Source organism: Seriola lalandi, unplaced genomic scaffold (assembly GCF_002814215.2).
Source record: "Seriola lalandi dorsalis isolate HSWRI2012SDOR001 ecotype SW California unplaced genomic scaffold, Sedor1 jcf7180002054346, whole genome shotgun sequence".
In the NCBI taxonomy this organism is placed as follows: domain Eukaryota; kingdom Metazoa; phylum Chordata; class Actinopteri; order Carangiformes; family Carangidae; genus Seriola; species Seriola lalandi.
The window spans coordinates 871,871-892,305 of NW_019524899.1; the positions used below are offsets into that span (position 1 = coordinate 871,871).

At 43.6% G+C, this 20,435-nt stretch overlaps 1 protein-coding gene across 9 annotated transcripts in view; it reads left to right on the forward strand.

The window, feature by feature from the left end:
- Positions 1-20,435, forward strand: part of tanc2b (tetratricopeptide repeat, ankyrin repeat and coiled-coil containing 2b) — a 141,044-nt gene that overhangs the window by 101,439 nt on the left and 19,170 nt on the right. For 8 of the 9 annotated variants that reach the window (XM_087174400.1, XM_087174392.1, XM_087174394.1 and 5 more), the window contains 7 exons: positions 851-1,034; positions 2,630-2,878; positions 8,249-8,380; positions 14,863-14,901; positions 16,018-16,299; positions 16,438-16,562; positions 18,618-18,849. In XM_087174400.1, the coding sequence (XP_087030526.1) occupies positions 851-1,034; positions 2,630-2,878; positions 8,249-8,380; positions 14,863-14,901; positions 16,018-16,299; positions 16,438-16,562; positions 18,618-18,849 (1,243 nt within the window). The remainder of the gene's footprint in view (positions 1-850; positions 1,035-2,629; positions 2,879-8,248; positions 8,381-14,862; positions 14,902-16,017; positions 16,300-16,437; positions 16,563-18,617; positions 18,850-20,435) is intronic. The other variant, XM_087174393.1, reaches the window with a different exon arrangement.

Below are 20,435 nucleotides of genomic sequence, written 5' to 3' on the forward strand. Positions count from 1 at the left end.
CTTGGGGCATGGCTGAGAGCGGTAACTGTTTTGTTGTGACATCACAAAGTCCTGACAGCTCGTTATAAGGCTCAGTTTGTGAATACAGGCTGTGTGCATTTCTCTGTGGACTGAGCGCTTTGATACTTTCACAGTATTAATATAGAACCTAGACCTGCTGTTTAATCAAAAAACACATGGAAATCTACCTTTTTACAACATGAAACCTTTAAAGTTGTACTAGTACTTAAAACTCCCCACATATTTATAAATTCACACTTGTGCCATGGGACTGTGCAGAATCTGATTTTGGAAATGCCACTCCTGTTTTTCTCTGTAAAAGGGGAAATTACTGTTTTCCTGCATTTACATGCTCTGGGTCACATCCCTGATGTGTGTAGGCTATACTAGCTCTCCAACATTTGGTTTGTTCTGCTGATATTTGTCAGAATCAGAAAAAAATACTGCGCACTAATGTATATTTGTAAAGTGACTGAATGTTACAGGTGGTTTTAGTAGTTGTTGAGTGTTTGTATGTCTAAGTATGTTTGTGTTTTTCTTAGGCTGTGCAGTGTTGTCTCATTTGTGAAGATCTTTCAAACCTATATTTCATAAAAATGCCACAAATGATTAGATATTATGATTATTATGCTGTTTTTGATTGTGTGGGGGAGAGACTGGCTGCATGTGGTGAAGGCAGCAGGAGGGCTGAGCTTTTGAAAACTAATATTGAAGTGACATTTTCCTTTGTATATGACTCAGACATTAAAAGTTCAAACATTGTACTTTGCCATTTATACCCATGTGTACCAATTGAACTGTAGGAACCGAGCAAAGCTTTTAAAGATGCGTGTGTGCGTGTCTGTCCCAGGGCCAGAACCAGAGGATCAGCCCGTGCTCCACCCTGACCAGCAGCACTGCCTCCCCCCCTGCAGGCAGCCCCTGCTCCACCCTCCCCCCTGCCATGCCTGGCCAGGCAGGCAACAAGGACTGTGCCTACGGTTCTGTCACCAGTCCCACCTCAACCCTGGAGAGCAGGGACAGCGGGATCATCGGTGAGATCTGGACACAGATTTACAGACCTGACAAACATGCATGCATGTAAAACACATAGTACTTTGTATATTTTATGTCACCAAATCTCCTGTAAAGACCAAAACCTACAGTGTCTTAGTCTCTTTGTCTGTACTTTCTGACCTCCTTACTGTCTGTGGCACCTACTGTAGAGGACACACAGTAAATCTAAAAAAAAGAAATTCTTCTTGATAGAAGGCTCTGTGATTTCTTTAAACAGCTCGTCAGTGTAGATTTTAGCAAACATTGCTCAAACAGTAGTAAATATTTTATTAGTTAGGGACTATTTTCAGTTGCAGATTTATACATATTTGGTGCTGTAGTGAATTCCTGTTAGTGGGATCAGTTCTTTGGTGATATTCTATATTCATTTTACTGTCAAGATATTCCATGAACAAACCAAAACCAAAGAGTTTTTCTTTAAGATTCTTAAGGAGTGAGAAGTTTAAATACCATGACAGCTGTTGTTTTATTTAAAACTAACATTAAGAATGACCCCAAAGCAGTTACATTAATGCACTTTTTAATTTAACGTGACAAACAGTTTAGACACATATCTGAAGAAGTAATAGGTAGGGAAGTTATGTGCGTTGCTAACGTGCCCTGGCACAAGTGGCACCTGCCAGCTTCTTCTTCTTCTTCTATTGGCTTCTTCTTGCCTTCGTCCAGCTCGTCACTATCGTCATAGTTTTTAAATCGGAAATGCAGCCACTCATCTGCTGTTAGACTTGGCGGTACCGTCAGTGGAGCTGTATCTGCCATGTTTCTGTCTCTCACGTGACCAGATGTTGATGCGCAAGAAGGGCGGTCATGTGAGACTAATGAGGTTACAGCTTTACTTATCTGCAGGAGGCTGTAAATGCATATCAAAAGATCGATCTCAGGATTTTATGAATTGATATCGGATTTGGAATGAAGATTGATTTTTTTTTTTTTTTTTTTTTCAACCCGGCCCTAGTCATAAAGTTTGGAACCAAATAAAGACAAGTCTATGAAACAGGTGATTTAAATGCCTGAGGCTGTAGCTTGGTGTCCAGTGGCCGTTTAATTGAAGTCTGGGTGTGGTTCAACTCAAAATCTAGATGTTTTATCTCCAAGCCAGGGGGCGGGGACCAGAGACCTCACCTGACTCCACTCCACCTGGTGTGATCAGTTTCAGTTCAAACTGTCGTACCTGTCATTCACACACTGAACCAGTGTGTACTCCCGCTGGAAGACAATTCAAGTGTGCATGTCATGCTGACATCAACTGTAGCATTCTTGGATTGTTAGCAAGAAAACTGGAGAGATAAAAATGCTCAGTGAAATTGAGCACTTTGCGTATGTCAAGACAGGTGTATTCATCGTTTCCCGGCAACAGTGGTGAACGCCTGCGGTTTGATGAGGAAAGCATTACATCAACAAGCCTCCGATTGATTCAGAACAACAGTAAATAAGTGTAACAGCAGACAGGTCGGGTGAGGTGAAGAGAGGGGAGTTAGATTTAAACACATGCAGGGTGAAAAGTGCGACAGCAGCAAGTTAAATACTGCAGTTGTAACAGCACTGACGACGGTGTCCCTCTCTCTCTTTGCAGCCACTCTGACCAGCTACTCCGAGAACATGGAGCGAGGCAGCAAATACGGCGAAGGCTCCCGGGCGAACCTCAAACTGTGGCAGTCCCAGAAATCAGGCATGGACTCGTTCCTGTACAGGGTGGATGAAAACATGACAGCCTCCACCTACAGCCTCAACAAAATCCCTGAGCGCAACCTGGAGAGCATGTCCTCCCACTCTGCCCACTCCATCCCTCTGTACCTCATGCCCCGTCCTAACTCTGTGGCTGGTGAGTCCCTTCCTCGTTCCCTGCCTCTCCTATGAAAGTAGAAAAGGAGGCGATGGGGGGCCAGAAATAGGGTTATTTAACAGCATGCAGTACACAAACACTATTTAAACGGAGTACTTTTCTCTGGCAAAAATTGGATTGAGCTGCATGTTCAGTCATGTTACACCCTATTTCTGAATCCTGTAGCGCTCCTGCTTCACTCCTTTTAAGCTCTCTGTCCTTGCCTGTTTTCTTCCCAGATGAACTGTCCGTGTGTGTGTGTGTGTGTGTGTGTGTGTGTGTGTGTGTGTGACTCCTGTGATCACAAATCCAACAATGAAACACATTTTTGAAAAGAGCAGCGGAATATATTTGTGTTTTGGAGGAGCAAGTCCAGCCTCATGCATGGGGGATAGCAGCGATCTAACCATCCAGATTTTTAAGGAAAAACATCACATACTGCGATGTCAACCAGAAGTTTGGGCGAACATTTAATCTGTAAACTGCTCGTATTATTGTGAACAAAAATCTGTACAGATCCCAAACCTCCAGATGACATTTCGCCTGCAAATCTGGGATAAATCAGCTTAAACTTCCTCAAATCTGAAACTGCTCTCAAAAGCACTCAGTTGTGGTTTTCTGTGATTCAATTTGCTTTAATTTTTACAGCACTTTTTAAAAAACTATTTAGCCAGGAAACAGCTTTTGTTTTCAAATTTCATTGGGGTTATGTTGAAATTTCAAGCTGCAAATCCGCAGTGGTATTTTTGTTAAACTCTCAGCCCCTCTGGTGTGGAGTGAAACCACAGAGCAGAATAATACAGTCTGGGAAAAAAAAAAAACCCCAGCTTCAGCAGAAGAACATACTGCGGCTGGAAGAATATCACATAGGAAAGCTGGCATTTGTATTGCTGACAGAGGTCTCATTGATGTGTGTTTGTTATTGTGGGCCACAGCTGCCTTTATAAAAAAAAAAAAAGGCTCCCAAAAGTAACAGTAAATATATCAGGAAAAATGTTAGTTTCATAACACTGAGGCAGTCCTAATGGGCCTGATTGTGCTATTGTTCTCATCATCAGAGAGGCTGTTATAGATGATGAGCTCTATTATGCACTTCTCCCACTCCCACTGGAAAAAAAAAAAAAAAAAAGAGTGCGCGTGCACGTACTGTAGACTCGCATTTATATTTCACTAAACACAGTGATACGCCTGACAAGGGGCCGTTGCCGCAGCTATGACCCTTCTCGTTATGCTGGTCATGTTCTCCTGTTTGACACTGCTGTCTGGCGGTGCAGCGACTCCGCCGGGTTTAGAGATTCACCCTCAATCTCATCTCCGCCCCTCAATACCCAGACCTTCAAAGGAGCTGGAGAAAAAAATGTACTATAAGCTGCAGATGATGCAAAAAATAAGATAAAGAGGGAGAGAGAGAGCGATTTAAAAAAAAAAAAAAAAAAAAAAAATAAGAATAAAAAAAAACAGAAGACTTTTCTGACGGCATTTATATTTGTCAGGAACAGGAATTCCATATTGAGGAGAGGGAGATGGATACATGTGGAAGAGGAGTGAAAGAGAGTTTCATAATCTCTCTCTCTTTCTTTCTCTCTCTCTCTCTCTCTCTCTCTCTCTCTCTCTCTCTCTCTCTCTCTCTCCTCCACAAAGAATTATTAGATGATGTAGGGATGGGAGGCAAGCACAGGCTGAGGATTGGCTGGGCTCACACAGCAGTGGAACATCAAAGCCCCAGGCATTAACCGTTTCTATCCCCCAGAGTGACAGAGAGACTCGCTTTGATGTGAGGAGTGAGAGGGAGAGAGGGAGACAGCTACAGAGCGAGAGCAGAAGGCGAATGGGGAGGAGAGCGAGACGGGAGGGGGCTACTCTATTACCTAATGAAGGCAGTGCGTTGGTAGAGCTGAAGATGGATATGGAGGAAGGAGTAACCAAGACAGAGTACTTCTTTTCTCTCTACCTTCATGGTGCCCGGATTTAAAAAATAAGTGAAAAAAATGAGTGAAAAATTGTAAGCAAGTGAGGACAAGAGGAGCAGAGGCTTACCTTGATCAGATACTGCTAATTTTTTTTTCTTTTTTTTTTTTATTGCTAAAGTTAGAGAAATATTGAGATGATATCCTGACTTTTAATCCCTGTTAACATCTATGCTTTAAATCTGGATACAAAATGACATTTGAGCCACGAGCCTTTGCATTTAAACAAACAAACAAACAAAACAAAAAAAAGCAGTTTGTCCCAGGTCAAGGGAAGTAATGCCAAGGGTGGTGGGGTTCAGAGACAATATACAGACTGCATTTACACCTGGTAGAGATTACAATATGTGCCAGACCAAATTCCATCCAAAGCTGACCCTAATAGTAAAATGATTTAAAGGGTTGATTCACCCGAATTAGAAAAAAAAGACTTATCGTTTAGTTTGTCCAGGTTTTGAGATACTAATCTCAGCGTTTTACTGCTAATACAGGCAAAAGAAGAGTAGTTTACCGTGGCTAAACTTTAAACTTTAAAAGATCGTCTAAATACCCCCAATAATACCAAGTAATTTAGTGTAATATTGGGTGAAGTGACCCTTTAAGACCTTGCCATGTTGATGGATATACTGTATATGCACCATCTTACGTAACTGCCTGGGGATTGAGGGATCCCTCCCTGCTCATACAGAGAAGAAAGGGATATAAAAGACACTGTGAGATTCTCACTCTATTGTCTCTAAATTCACTAAATGAAGATAACGGCTCACCCGAGACGACATTTTTCAATTTGGAGGGCGGACAAGTGTCATTGATTTCCTTTTCTAGCATCTTTTCCTGATTTCCTTTTTGTCCCTGGTCCCACCTCCGCTCATATACTCATATAATTCCCGGAAATATAATTGTTTAAATATAAGGACCTCCATTATTTATCATCTCAGGTTATCTCTCGGGGAGGTGTGAGGAGAATGCTGAGGCGTTTAAAGCTCCAGCAGCCACCTCATATCTGAGATGACTAGTCGGCTCCCCGGCTGATACTGTGACTGGCTCTGGACGGCAGCCCAGCTGGTCTTTCAGTGTGTGTGTGTGTGTGTGTGTGTGTGTGTGTGTGTGTGTGTGTGTGTGTGTGTGTGCGCGTGCGTGCGTGCGTGCGTGCGTGCGTGCGCATGGATGCGTTCATGCTATCAGTCACTCTTTCAAACAGGAAGTGTCTGATGTGGCTGTCATTGCCCCAAAGCAGCTGAGCTCTCTGCCGCACAGTTGGACTTTTTCTCACTTTCTTTTTCTTACTCTGTCCACTCACTCTCCATTTTTTATTTCTCATTCTCCATCCTTTATTTCTTTTCACTATGTGTGCAGCCTTAGCGCATTGGCACAGGAACTGTGAATGTGATCACCAGCAGCCTGCTGCATTGCAGATAGAGATGATGATCACACAGATTTGAGTCTTCACATTCAAACACAGTTGAAAGAAGAAGAAGAAAAGAAAAGGGAAACTTTTCAGCTCACTAGCCCTGAGTCATTCCTCCTTGGTGTAGCGGCAGATTAATGCCTCCACTGTCTCCGCTTTTAGCCCAGTTGGATGACCAGCGCCCCCATTCCCATCAGGGCCAAGCCTCCAGCATTCTCAGCTGCCATTTTCCCTCCATTTTGGGAAACCCATGCGGCTCATTTTTGGGTCCACGGCCGGGTTGAGTCAGCAGCATACACAGCCGTACACATGCTTAGTACTTCACTGAGCTTAACTCCGGCGACACAGAAACCACTCCATGAACCGAGGACAGTACAGGATCAGTGATGACGTGCCGGTGAGTTTCACACCGGCGAGAGGTGCTGGGCTCAGACGCCTGCCACTTGGAGGGATTATTGTGCCTTGTGCTTTTCGGAAAGCCTGGAGAGAGAGACTGAGAGGAAGCAATGCTTTGCCAGTTACACCTTTCCCCAACTGCTTGAATTTGACTTGGGATCTCTGGACCTCAGGGCGTTTCAGGTATAGTGTTAGAGAAAAGGGATTACCAGCTCTGATATAAATAGATACTTGTTGGATTCTGTTTTCGTTGCTTTGTCCATCAGTCCCATCAACCATAAAAACATGGTACTCACCGAGGTAATTGCCAAGATGTGGGAACACATTAGTCAAATGGGGCAAGAAGCAGAAGCAGCCAGAGGATCAGACAGCTTTTAAACAAACCTCCCCGCTCGTCAGATTTATTTGGGAGCGAAAATAATGGTAAATTGTAAAATTATTACCCAAACTCTCTGTTGTAAACACCTATCACGGTTTACAGGCCAACTTCCTGGTTTCCGTGTGCTTTGAAGCGTTATTACTGACATTTCAGGTGCACTCACTTTCGTGGTTTACATCCAAATAAAAGTCACGGTGGGCTTGTTTCGAACCTGTCTGCTCAGCTGCGTCTGTCCCCGTGCGACTCTGTTATAGTGATGTCGCTGTGTTCCCCCCCGATCTCAGAGATTACCACAGTCAATAAAGTGTTGTCATAACAGATGGAAGTGATGGCCGCAGCTATGACAATCAGTTCAATCAAGCAGAAAAACAAACAGGATTATTCCTTAAATAGCACTAAAGAAGTTTCCAGACTCCACAAAGTACAAGTTTGTGGTTAATTATGTGTCTGTTTTTCTGTGGAACTCTGCTGCTTTCTTAAGTGATAACCCACATAACCCCCTGTCTCAGCTGATGACAGTGTCTCCTCTTGATGCGGTGACTCAGCAGCCATCAAGGAACCTCCAGCCTCTGGACGGTTCAGACCGTTAATCGCTCCTGGACTTTATTGTTTAGACTCATTCCTTTCGCTTCCTCCACCTCTAACTGAGCCGCGGGGGGTGCAGGTGCGACGGGGGGAATCAAGTCCGCTTGTTTACTCACACTGGTGACGTCTGATCTCATTTAACAGTCACTGGTTTTGAGCGTTGGCCCCGAAGACACAGCGTGGTGCGAACACTCGGCAGCCGGCGTCAGACGGCACTCACTCCATGAATAAGACATTTGTCTGCTGAGCTAATTAATCCTGAGAGGGGTCGGATGGCATCTGCCTCCGTGCCGCGTGACAGACACTGAGAGGAGGGAATTTTAGGACAGAACCATGTAGGGCTGGCTTGCTCTCTCCTGTAGGAGTTAGTAAGTATGAGAGCGGGAGCCTGACAACGGCCTCAGGAACTGGCACGAACCAATGCCGCCATCTTTTTATGTGTGTGTGTATTATGGGCTTATTTACTATGTGTGTCTCACAACGAACATGCATGCTGACAATAGTATGTTTTTTGTGCTCTTTTTCTGAAACATCCCGCTTGTTCCCCCCTCTGTCTCCCTCTCTCCATCTCTCTCACACACACACACACACACACACACACACACACACACACACACACACACACATAACTACAGCTACCAGTTCAGCCCACCTGGAGGACCTGGCATACCTGGATGAGCAGAGACACACTCCATTACGCACCTCGCTGCGCATGCCCAGACAGAGCACCACCTGCGGGCCGGGTCGCTCCGGGCAGGACCTGAGAGGTGAGCGACATGGAAGACAGAGCACACACACACACACACACACACACACACACACACACACACACACACACACACACACACACAGCCCCTCCTTATCTCTAATGTCCACTGAAAGCTGTGAGGTGCACACAAAGCTGCCTCCACTGAGTGATGCTGTAGTGTCTCTGTGCCATGTGAGCTGCACACGGGACAGACGCGTCTCTCTGCCACTGACATTAGCATAAATGAGATACAAGATAAAGAAATGAGTACATAACAGAGGGATGGTTCAGATACAGCTTCACGGTTTAAAGGACATGTTGTAGTAGAATAATAAAGAAGAAAAAAATGCAGCCAAAAATATCAAGAGTTGTGGGCGTCCTGGTTGCCTACTGGTTAAGATGCAATCACACATGCATCACAATGTCCCTCATTCAATCTCAGACAGGGATCTTTACTATCCTCTCTCTGTGTTTCCTGTCCGGCTCTACTTTCATTGTCAAGATGCACTAAAAAATGAAAAAGTATTTCATGGTGGATGACATGCAACAAAGGTTTCCCCCAGCTGTACAGCGTCTTAAACCCCGAGGCCACCAGGACACCACAAATAATGAATTCGGTCTTGGAAAAAAAAAAACATTAAAAAAGAAAGAGCTGTCTGCAGCAGGAGATGTTGTTCTGTGGTGATGGACATAAGAAGTTCGGTATGACCCTGTGTGTAGACAGGTGAAAAAAAAAACATTCAACCATCATTTACTCTCACTTTAGTTGCCAAAAAGCTGTTTTGTTTCAGGCTGAGGGGCTGCGATTATTCAGTCGCTTCACATCAGACACAGTTCAGAAGTGAACAATAGGACACTGTTCTGTGTTTCATCCACAAACAGCACAAAGCAGCTGAGCGTTGCAAAGCAAAGCTGCATGACGAGCGAGTTATTTTCAAAACCCAAATGAGTCAGTGATGGTTGATTCGAAGTTTGAAGGAAATGGGTTTCAGATGCAAATGTCTGCATGTTCTGTACGGATACGCTCTCGTATCAGAGCAGTGGTGCCGCTGAGCCGTTGGTGCTGGACGCTGGAAGATGTCAGCTGCTGTATCGTTTGTGTGTGTGTGTGTGTGTGTGTGTGTGTGTGTGTGTGTGTGTGTGTGTGTGTGTGTGAGACAGAGGAGTGAGAGAGACTGAGGGAATGCACAAAGAGCGTTTTGTCAGGTTGTGTCACCACTAAGCTAAAAATTTGTCTCAGTGCTTAACATTCAGAGTCAGTGCGCGCTCCACTGCACACTGTTCATGTCTCGCACACAGCGAGCGCCTCCTCAGCCTCCTCGCCAAATGGCCAAATGGCCTAATGTCACAACATTATGTGTCCCCTCGCCCTTCTTCCTCTGTCACTTAGCCGGTAATGAGCACCGTAATGGCAGCCCTATGTCATCCAAGCGAACACAAATATGCGTCCCTGTGTATTTTAAACACATGTTAAGACCCCACTTAGCTGAGAGAGCGCTCGACTGAGCCGCGACGTGATTCCCCTGCCCGAGGGCGGCTAGCCGCACACAAATGCAGGGAGCGAGGGAGCGTTAGAGAGAAAGACAAAGGTAAGGAGAGAGATGGAAATAGACAGAGAAGGAGAGAGAAAAGACGGAGAAGAGGGAAGGCGAAGAGCTAGTTCCTCACAAAGCTTCACTGTTGCTGCCAGAGCCACTTGTTTCAACCCCTTCGTCCTCTAAGGGCAGCCAAGTGTGTTTACAAGCCATCCGACTGCGTCCTAGCATGCTTTCTGCCTCCTCGGATCAGTGTCAGAGCCTCCCTGAATGCACTGCTCCTGCGGTTTCTCCAGGAGAGACAGAAAACGAGACAGAGGGAGACAGGAAGTGGATGCAAGCGACTTGATGAGCGGGGATTTTCCCTGCAGATCACACGACGACGCAATTCCAAGTGGCTTTATTCCTGAAATTTGAGGTAAAAGACTTGTAGGTAGGGAATCACTGAATAAAAGATTAGTTGGTGACTTGATTGCCTGTATGTTTACAACACATGGTCCAGAACAAGATAACTAGTGATCTACTTGAATGAAATTTATGGACCTCATTCAGGCTCCTCAGAACCTTTTCCATTTCCCCATGAGCTTTTCTCCAGCACCACCCTCATTACCAGCCCATGCAATGGCTGGATTGCCATTAGATGTATGATAGGTATTCAGTATGATGAACCGCACTGATTTCCTTTCATTCTGCACCAAAATCTCCAGTTTCCCACAAGATATTGCATCATGTCATTTCCTCATTGCAAGGACATTTAAGTAACAAAGAAAAAACACATGACAGATTGATGAATCTGTTTTCTGTTACCTGTTTGTTTGCATTTGTTCCATTATTATCCTCATGCCTCAGAAAGCACAAATATTTTTGACTCACTGTGCATCACAAAAGGGGGGGGGCTTGTTAGCTGTTTGTTGGGTGCAGACTAGAAGAGGAACTAGAGAAGAAGAGGACTGCTGGTTATTTGTTGGTCAGGTGGTAACCAGCTGACAGATGCATCTCTCTCTCTCTGTCTCTTTCTCTCTCTCTTTCTCTTTCTCTCTCTCTCTCTCTCTCTCTCTCTCTCTCTCTGGTTGGTTCAGTCGAAGCTTTTTCTTTTGATGCCGGCCATCGGGGGCCCGAGCTGCGCTGCTGTTTTGAGGAGAGTGAGTCAGACTGTAATGGACCTTCTTGTGCTCCTGCCTGCCTACCTCTAAGATTTACCACCCACCTTATCTATTCACCGCAAACTCTCTCGCATAACTGTACACTGCACACACATTTTGTCCTTCGTTTATCTTTACTTTCCCTCTCTTTGTCTTTGTCGCTCTCTGTCCCTCCCTCCCTCCCTGTCTTTCTACCTCTGCTCACATACACAGACAGAGCAGGCCTTGTTTTAGCTGATGGTTGTAGCTTTTGGCTGTTAAATATATTTTCTACTCCAGTGGAGGGTTTATTACTCTCATATATACTCACTCACAGGGGAGGAACATGAATAATAAGTCATAGAAATGAATTTGAGCGCTACAATTGATCAGTAATTTAAAGGATAAGGAAGCTTTTTTTTTTTTTATTGTCAACAAATCTCATAAAAACACCAAAAATGAATTGATCCTATCAACGCTTATTTCCAAAGCCTGATACATTTTAGAGCTCCATTTTTCTTTTTCTTTTTTTGATGAACCTGGGCACCGGCTCCTATAAATCCTCACTATTGCACCAAATGTGTATCAATCCACACCTGAAAATAGTCCCCAACAAATGCACCATTTATTCCAGTTTAAGCAGGGTTTGTGAGAAACTGTTCAGCTGATTTAAAGCCTTTTTTTTAAAAGGATTTACTTCACATCTTCAGTAGAAACTCACAAACAGATAAGTTAAGGAATCAGGAAATAATCAAGGACAGACTAAGGTCTTTGTTGACAATAGGGAAATACAGAATAACACCAGCCTTATAATTTAACTGAATATTGACAGATGCTGCAGTCCGCATTAATTAGAATAACAGCACTGTTTATAGTAAACATGTATTTTTAGCAAACGCAGACTAAAGAAGGCCCTTATTGCTGTCTTAGTCGAGGGAGTTAGATAACAGTCTAGATTTGATGACAGTGCACAAACACGTTTACAACAAAACAGCGACAAGTTTCATGCGATTATCTCGTCTCTGGCTGCCACATTGTTCACTTCGCTTGATACCAATCTGTTTCCTTTATTCTTAATCTGATAAATGATTTTGTTGAGATGTTATATGCAAGTCTGTCTGGGAGTTCTGCTGTAGGCTTTGCTTCTTATATAACATATTGACATAATGTTTCTCTGCTGCTTGGCTGTGAGACATGACGGTAAGTCAGTAAATAGTACGGCAGCAAGAAAATAGTCTGTGTTAAGTGAAACTTTGCAGGCACATGGAAGATTAGAGTATATTTTCTGAACAAATGCATCAGCCATAGGCACATTTTGGTTTATTATGTTGCTCTGAGCCTACTGTGCGAATTACATAAGATTAGATTTTTTTTTTTTTAAACAGAAATTATGTAAGATCCTGTTGCATATGCTAGCTGTAGCTCCACAGCCAGTGCTCGAAGAAATGACTGGAATTTTAACTTGTGTGTCTGAAAAACCAGACAGCAGAAAAAGAAAGGGGAAAAAAAAAAAATATCCTTGGACAAACTCACACATCCACAAACTCCCACATCAGCCATAAGAAATGTCTTTCGTCTGACCTAAGATAACCCATCGCCGCACTCCCCAGACCCCTCAACAGCAAGCAGACCGATCATCTAAACTGCTTCTCCTCCTCCTCCTCCCATCGTTTCCGCTCTTCCTCCGCCGCCGTCCCGGCTCTGCTCTCCTCTTCTCCTCCCCTTCTCATCCCGTCCTCCACTTCCCATCCTCTTCTCTTCTCCTCCTCTGCAGCTCATCTTCCTCCTCCTCTTCTGCCTCCTTCTCAACGCTGTTCAGCCACCGTGAGTCATCCTCACCTGGTGAATAATTAAAACGTCTGAGACTCTCGCTCCGTCTGGCCATGGAGGGTTGGTGGTAGAGGAGGAGGGAGGGAGGGATGGAGGGGAGGGGGGGTGATACCTTGCTCAAAGTCGCCTGAGGGGGAGTGTTATGGGCAGGATTATGAGCAACTGCCATCCATCCATCCCTCACGCACACACATACACACACAACACATTTGCTTTCACCGTCCTGGAAACAACTCCCTCAGCCCCCGTTCACAACATGGCTGCCATGTTTTTCTTGGAATACCTGACACAGTGGAGCAGTAGAGGATGCTCGACTTAGCGCGCGAGAGGTGTAATCGTTTCTGCCATTAGGAGGATGGTGCCCGATAGTGCGAACACGTGTTTAGTAATTCCATGTGGACAGAAGAGGCTTTGGCGTTCAGTCACAACCCAAGATAATTGAATTAGCGCCACTTAAAACAGAGTAGCTTTGGGCATTTAGCCTCTTCCCTCACTGGCCTTTGGTTTTGTAAACGGCAGCATTGGGAATTTTTTTTTTTGCCTTTCCTGTCACCACAGTTGCATCAGGTCCATTCTTTCACAATATGACAACCAACTGGAAGAATATTACATCAGTTTGTGAATTATAGACATAATAGGGTAGCCAGTCTCTCTCTGACTCTGTGTGTGTGTGTGTGTGTGTGTGTGTGTGTGTGTGTGTGTGTGTGTGTGTGTGTGTGTGTGTGTGTCGAGTTAGCACTAAAATAATCTGACTGGGGAATATGGATGAAATGTCTTTTATTACACTGGGCTGCAGCTGGCACAGAGCTCAGTGCAGCATAATGCAGCGCTGGCTCTACGTCCTCGGCATCAAGCGAGCACAGCTTTTCACCCACTTTCAGGTGTATTTGTTTGTGCTTTATTGCTGATTGTATAAAAGTATTGTATGATCCGCTCTCATTCTTCGCGACTATAATTAGCATTCCTGGAAAAAGAGTCACGCTTTGCACTTTAGGATGATGTGTGGTAGAAGAATACATTAAGAGCAATATAAGCTCGTTATGTTTTGTAGCCATGCTCTAAATCAGCACACTGGAGTAATTTACAGAAGACATACAGCTCTAATGCAACACTCAGCCCCCTGCCTGGCCCATGATATAGTTTTCGCTCAACTGTACCTGCACACTGTAAAGAAATATCTGCCGACATATAAAAAATTCTGCACTTATCCGGCCGCTCTAATGTATGACACATACAGCTCTGCCTCACAGTGTGCTTATTGCTGGTATGCTGCAGAGTGTGAAATGAACTACTGCACCGGCTATCATCTGACCAGCAGCCTATTTCTCTTCTAACACACTGCAAGAATCTGATCAAATTTAACCTCAGTGAAGGACTGGGACAAAAATCCCATTTTACACTTTGTTCAGGCTTCTGTGTAATCACTCCAAATTTGGGTTTTGTCTTATACTGAGGTAGATTACTGTCTGTCAAGATGTGACTAACTTCGGCAGCCTGTGATACACACACAATAGGCTGTGGAGTTGAGGTCGGAGTCTCCCCATCCCAGGGTCGAATTACTACTAGTACTGGATTCAATTACTTTTATGGGGATTGATTGATCTCGCCCGGCGCAATGGAACCAATTAGATTCTCCCAAAAGTGCATACCTTCCGCAGCCTCCCCTGCAAACATGCTGAAGAATACGTTCTGTGTAATTCAAAGGATTTCAATTAGTAATCGACCCCGGTCTGGTGGTTTCCCCTTATTTCTGACATCATGATGTGATGATGCTCCTGCTGCTTCCTCTTCTGTTTTTTGTTTTTTTTTGTTTTTGTCATTGAGCTACACCTTGCCCGGTGCTATGACACACTGCTGCCATTCCTGTCCTCACTGCCTTTTCTCTCTCCCCTCCCTCCCTCCCTCTCTCACTACTGTTTCTGCTCTCACTCTCTGTCTCTCTCTGTCTCTCTCTCTCTCTCTCTCTCTCTCTCTCTCTCTCTCTCTGTCTATCTTTTGCTTGCTGTTCGTCTCAGCTTCCGCTAATAACACCCATGCCTGGCAATCCCAGTCACGTAAGTTACTTTAATTTTCATTTGTTGCATCAGGCGGCACGTTCTGCTCACCGTCGCCCCTGCTTGCTGGCCGGTGCTTTTACAAGTCAAAGCAGTCTAGTCGAGTGGCGTTCGCGCACACACACACACACACACACACACACACACACAGCACTTGTATTATTCACGTACAACTCACATTGGAAAAATCAGGCATAATTACCGGATGCTGATTTAACATTTAAAGGAACGACACACCAGATAGAAAGAGAGCACACTCTCAAAGCTCAAATCAGTTTAAAAGACGAGACCCAGGAGATGACACCCAGAAGCAGCAGACTAAATTTTACACAGAATTTATCACACAGCTTCAGAAGTTCATACCAGATTCATTTTAGCCTCATTAGTCTTTAATGGTCCATATGTTCTGCTGAAAACATGCCCAACCTCTGGAGGACTTCAGTTTAATGACTCCCTCTAGTGAGTAAAATCAACAGTCGGCTGTGGCTGTTAGAGCAGTCGCTCCCTTGACTTTCTGCAAATTTCAAAACACATAAAACGGCACACTTAATTTTGATGTGTTTTGTTGCAAAATATAGGTTTGTAATCAAAGAGGAGAAGAAGATAATGTGAATAATACAAACTAATAATACCAGTATGAACTTCCTCTGTGAAGTTGGGTGAAATTTTCTGTCTTAATTATTCCTATTCTTAATCCTTAGTTTACAGTGAGATCTTGGTGAACATTTTCCAACAATAATCAAATCTGTCCGAGCTAGAACGTTTTACAACAGACTGCTGTATCACTGTCTCATCAGTTTCTATTTGATTTCATAAGATGCAGGTCATTGTTATTTCAATTATGTCAATCCTTGACGTGAAATATCATAAATATCATTGTTTATGCTTTATTAGATATAGATATAGGTTAAATTCACCTAAAATCAACAGAAATAACCTTGTTTTGTTGTAGTTAAATGTTTAAAAAGATTTTTCTGATTAACTAACTGTTCACTCTTATCAGTTGTTTATGCACAGATATAGTATGTGGGTGTTTATGTGGCTGCGTAGAAGAACAGAAATGTTGCTTATAGCTGAAATACCACTAACCAGGTTTCTGTGTCCCTGACCCCTCAGTGCGTTTTGCACCCTATCGTCCTCAAGACATCGCCCTCAAACCTCTGCTGTTTGAGGTGCCCAGCATCACCATGGACTCCGTGTTCACGGGCCGCGAGTGGCTCTTCCAGGAGATCGACGCCCACCTCAACAGCCCCAACGCCAGCACCAACCGCGGCGTGGTAGTGGTCGGCAACATCGGCTTCGGCAAGACCGCCATCATCTCTCGCCTGGTGGCTCTCAGCTGCCACGGCACCCGCATGAGACAGATCGCCTCCGACAGCCCGCAGGCCTCACCCAAACGTAAGGCATCCACTCATCTTTACGTGTGAGCTGAAGGCGCTTTGTTTTGAGAATAACTAAGTGTGTGTGTGTGTGTGTGTGTGTGTGTGTGTGTGTGTGTGTGTGTGTGTGTGTGTGTGTGTGTTGTCTTGTGTCCAGATGGAGAGGGGCTCCCTCTCACCCAGCCACAGCCCACGCATGGCACCCTGGGAGGAGGCAGCTGTCCCGGGACCCCAGAGATGAGGCGGCGTCAGGAAGAAGCCATGAGGAGGCTGGCGTCTCAGGTACCAGATACACCTGGGACCATGTGCGCACACACACACACACACACACACACACACACACACACACACACACACACACACACACACACACACGAAAACACCCTCAAGTCTTCCAAAAGAAAATCGGTTGAACAATTGTCTCTAAATACTGAAATACTCTCTGATGGTCGATTGGTGCGTTTTCGACTCTTTCTCCTCCCATTGCTTTCTCTTACAAATGCAAATGATCTATTTTTCAGCCATTTACTCCTAAAATAAGTGCGCTTGTAGTGATTTAAAGTGAAATCTCCAGCTCTCATTTAATTGCCATATTTTACGAGAAGATAAGTGCACAATCCCAAGCCACTTAGGAACATTTCTGCCTCCCCACACACCTCCATTTCCCCCTTTTCCTCTCACAGCGGTGTGAAATGAAAAAAAATATATCCATTTGCCAAATATTGTGTCAAGGGCCCTATTTGCATACTACAGCATTGTCAGTTTTTATTTTTTTTTCCTTTCGTTTTTTCTTCATCAAAGGAAACATAGTTCTATCACTACAATGGTCATCTTATTATAGCATTAAATTTCCGTTGTGTTTCTGGTTCAGCGTGAAATTTCCCAGCTACAGTCTGGCACTAATTGAAAAACTGCGAGATAATATAAAACGGCTCCTTTTTATGTCTTAATTTTTCCCGTTGGTGGCAACAGAGGTGGTAGGATAGCCAATGATACGCTCTTTTGAAAATGCCTCTCCATAATAGGAGCGCGGACATGGCCGCAGGTTCTGTCAGAAACGATACGGTTTCAGGCTTTTGAGAGAAAGTCCACGTTTCATACAACTCACGCGGAGCTTCCTCTGTAGGTGGCAGACTTCAAAACAGGTGGAGATAAGCTGCGACTTTGTTTTTACCTTTTTAAGAATTTCAGCATAATTTATGTGACGCTCTTTTTTTTTTTTTTTTTTTTTTTTTTTTTTTTTTTAAATTACCCGGGTATTTAACTTCCTGTAACCTCCCTGCAACTGTAAACCTATATGATGTGTGAGACCGGCTCTTATTCCCGCTCTTTTTCCTGTCTGCTGTTGCACCTCGGTGCCCCCCCCCGTTGCTTAGCCATCTGCATCCCCAGTCCCAGCCTGATGCATTATGCAGATGTGTTTAAAAAAGAAAAAACAACTTTGCCAGGGAGCCTTATGAAATATTTATACCTGCAGAAAGCCATTTCCCAGCCAAGCTATTAGATCTTGTTAACTCTGTGCATTAATAATTGAGCTCACTCCCTTTTTCACCTCTTTTGTTTTAAAGCCCTTTATTCCATTGTGACCAAAAATTAGCATTCCATTTTGATTAGTCTTTTTTTTTTTTTTTTTTTTCCCCATTCCCTTTTTCTCACTGGCCTCTGATCGCTGCCACTGCCTCTGAAAATTCAAACCCTCTGTGATCTCTCAGTCCCCAGGAATCGCCTGGTCACACCTGCTGCTATTGTTTAGCCGGCTGACCTCTCAGAAAATCCACCTGCCCTTCTGCTATTTCCCAATGTCACTACATGTCCATGCTAAGATAACGTTTTTACTCATTCATTCGTTCATTTAATCATTCATTTGAACATGTTTCAAGTCCACAGCTGTGAAATATGACGGTTTAACACTTGACTCCTTCGTGCCACAGTCATCTCACACACGAGCATGCATGCACTGACTCCGAATCAGTCTCTCTTGGCAGGCGGAAACCATGAATTATTAATGGCTAAAACCGTACAGCGAAACGAGAAGTATTATGTTTCATTATACTGCAATCATCCACCATGAAGTTGACTCAATCTCAAATGAGTTGTAGCCGTAGTAGACGCTGGGAAAACTGGCTGTGCACCAGTAGAGCCGAGAAAAAAAAAAAAAAAAGTGTTATTTTTGAATTTGTGTCATCGGACTCCCAGGCTCCTTGACACTGATCTTCAATCACTTTTGCAATACCCAAAGGTTGGTCAAGGTTAGGATTACCAGGAGGGAGTGGAAATGCCCATATGTTTCCCACTGACCGGGCTGCAATCTTTCCCTCAACTCTCTGTCGCCCCCAGGTGGTGGCGTACCACTACTGCCAGGCAGATAACGCCTACACCTGCCTGGTGCCGGAGTTTGTGCACAACGTGGCGGCTCTGCTGTGCCGCTCGCCGCACCTCGTCGCCTACAGGGAGCAGATGCTGAGGGAGCCGCACCTACAGAGCATCCTGAGTCTGCGCTCCTGCGTCCAGGACCCCCTGGCCTCTTTCAGGAGGGGGGTCCTAGAACCCCTGGACGCACTTTACAAAGGTGAGACAGTTGAACAGTGTAACTAAGTACATTTACTCAACCATTGCACTTAGGTACAATCCTAGATACTTTGCTTGAGTATTTCTATTTCATGTTGTTCTGTTCTTCAGAGTGACATAATCCACTACATCTATCTGACAGCGGACGTTAGTTTTTACTCCTCAGATTAAAAACCAGCGCTTCCCGACCTTTTTTGGCTTCTTACCTCTTCCAAAAAAATAAAAAACAGCGTGTGGTTGTGTTCTCTTATCACACAATACATAAGTTGTAAAACGTTCATCCAGAGTCATTTCTTCTCTAAAATTCTCAGTTGGTTTAATTTAAGTCATTGTTTGATCCCCAAAGAACTAGAGGTATCGCAGACTGGAGAAATCTGCCAAAACAAATCCAAATGAATATATCAGAACTTAGTTTTTTCTTCTTTCCTCCCACGTTAATCATCTCATGATCCTCTGGTTTGATCTTACTCAACAGATCAAACTACCTACTACTGCTGAGTAATTATTAAAAGTATCTCCACCTTGATGCAACTGTATTAATAATGTAATACAAAATAAAGTATCAGTCACAGGGGCCATTTTAGTTTTACATTGTGGTATCAATGCATTTACCTAAGGAAAGGATCTGAATATTTCATCATACATGGTGATTTGAATGGAAGCTTTCTCATATCTGAATGTATTTATACATGTATATAACTCCAGCAAAGGGCTGGGCACTTTTTAAAATGACAGATATGCAACACAGACTTTATTCTGTGAGCTGACATTTGCATTGTATCCATGTCTTCCATGGAAACTGGATGTATGAGATCATCTGTATAAAGTAAATAATAATCCACTGCATAAAAACTTTAGATGACTGTAGTTTGAAAAGTGCAGACGTCTATAGCTCAAAGTGATTTAAAGGCCTCTCGATGTTATTCTGCCTCTTTGTTTTATTTGCTCTGTTGGTTTGAACTTTTGCACATTCCATATAATGATCTGGATTTTGTAATAATTTGAAGTCATTTACTTCACCATTCAAACACTGCGCTTTAGGCAAATTATAATTGATGCCTGTTCGGACGTCGGCCTCCAATTTATACTTTGACTCAAGTCCTTGGTGCATGATATTATTTGCCTCCTGTGCACAGTGTTCTCAATATAATCAAGATTAAAGTTCATGATCTCAGTGTATGAATTTCCTCTAAGCCTCCTGACTTATTAAAACAAACCCGAGCTTCACTGAAAACTTCATTTGAAATAGAGATGAAAGCAAAACCTGTGATGATTCATTTTTGAATATATAGTTAAATTTAAAACTTTTTGTCATATAGAAAAAGTAGGTATGACAAAAAAAAAAAAAACAATTTACTCCAAACTTGTTTCCAAGCTTATGACTATTAAGCAATTGCCATTTGCAGAGGAAGGCCATGAGATGTGGTTGAAAGTAAATTGGACCTTGTGCCTGTGCTGAGAATATTTTTCTTTCTTCCGGTTAATCTGCTATTTATAAGGTCAAGAATGAACCTTGAAGCTCAAACTGCAGATAGTTTTTCATTACAGTCCATCATTTATATAAAATATTTCCTAAACCTATGTCTG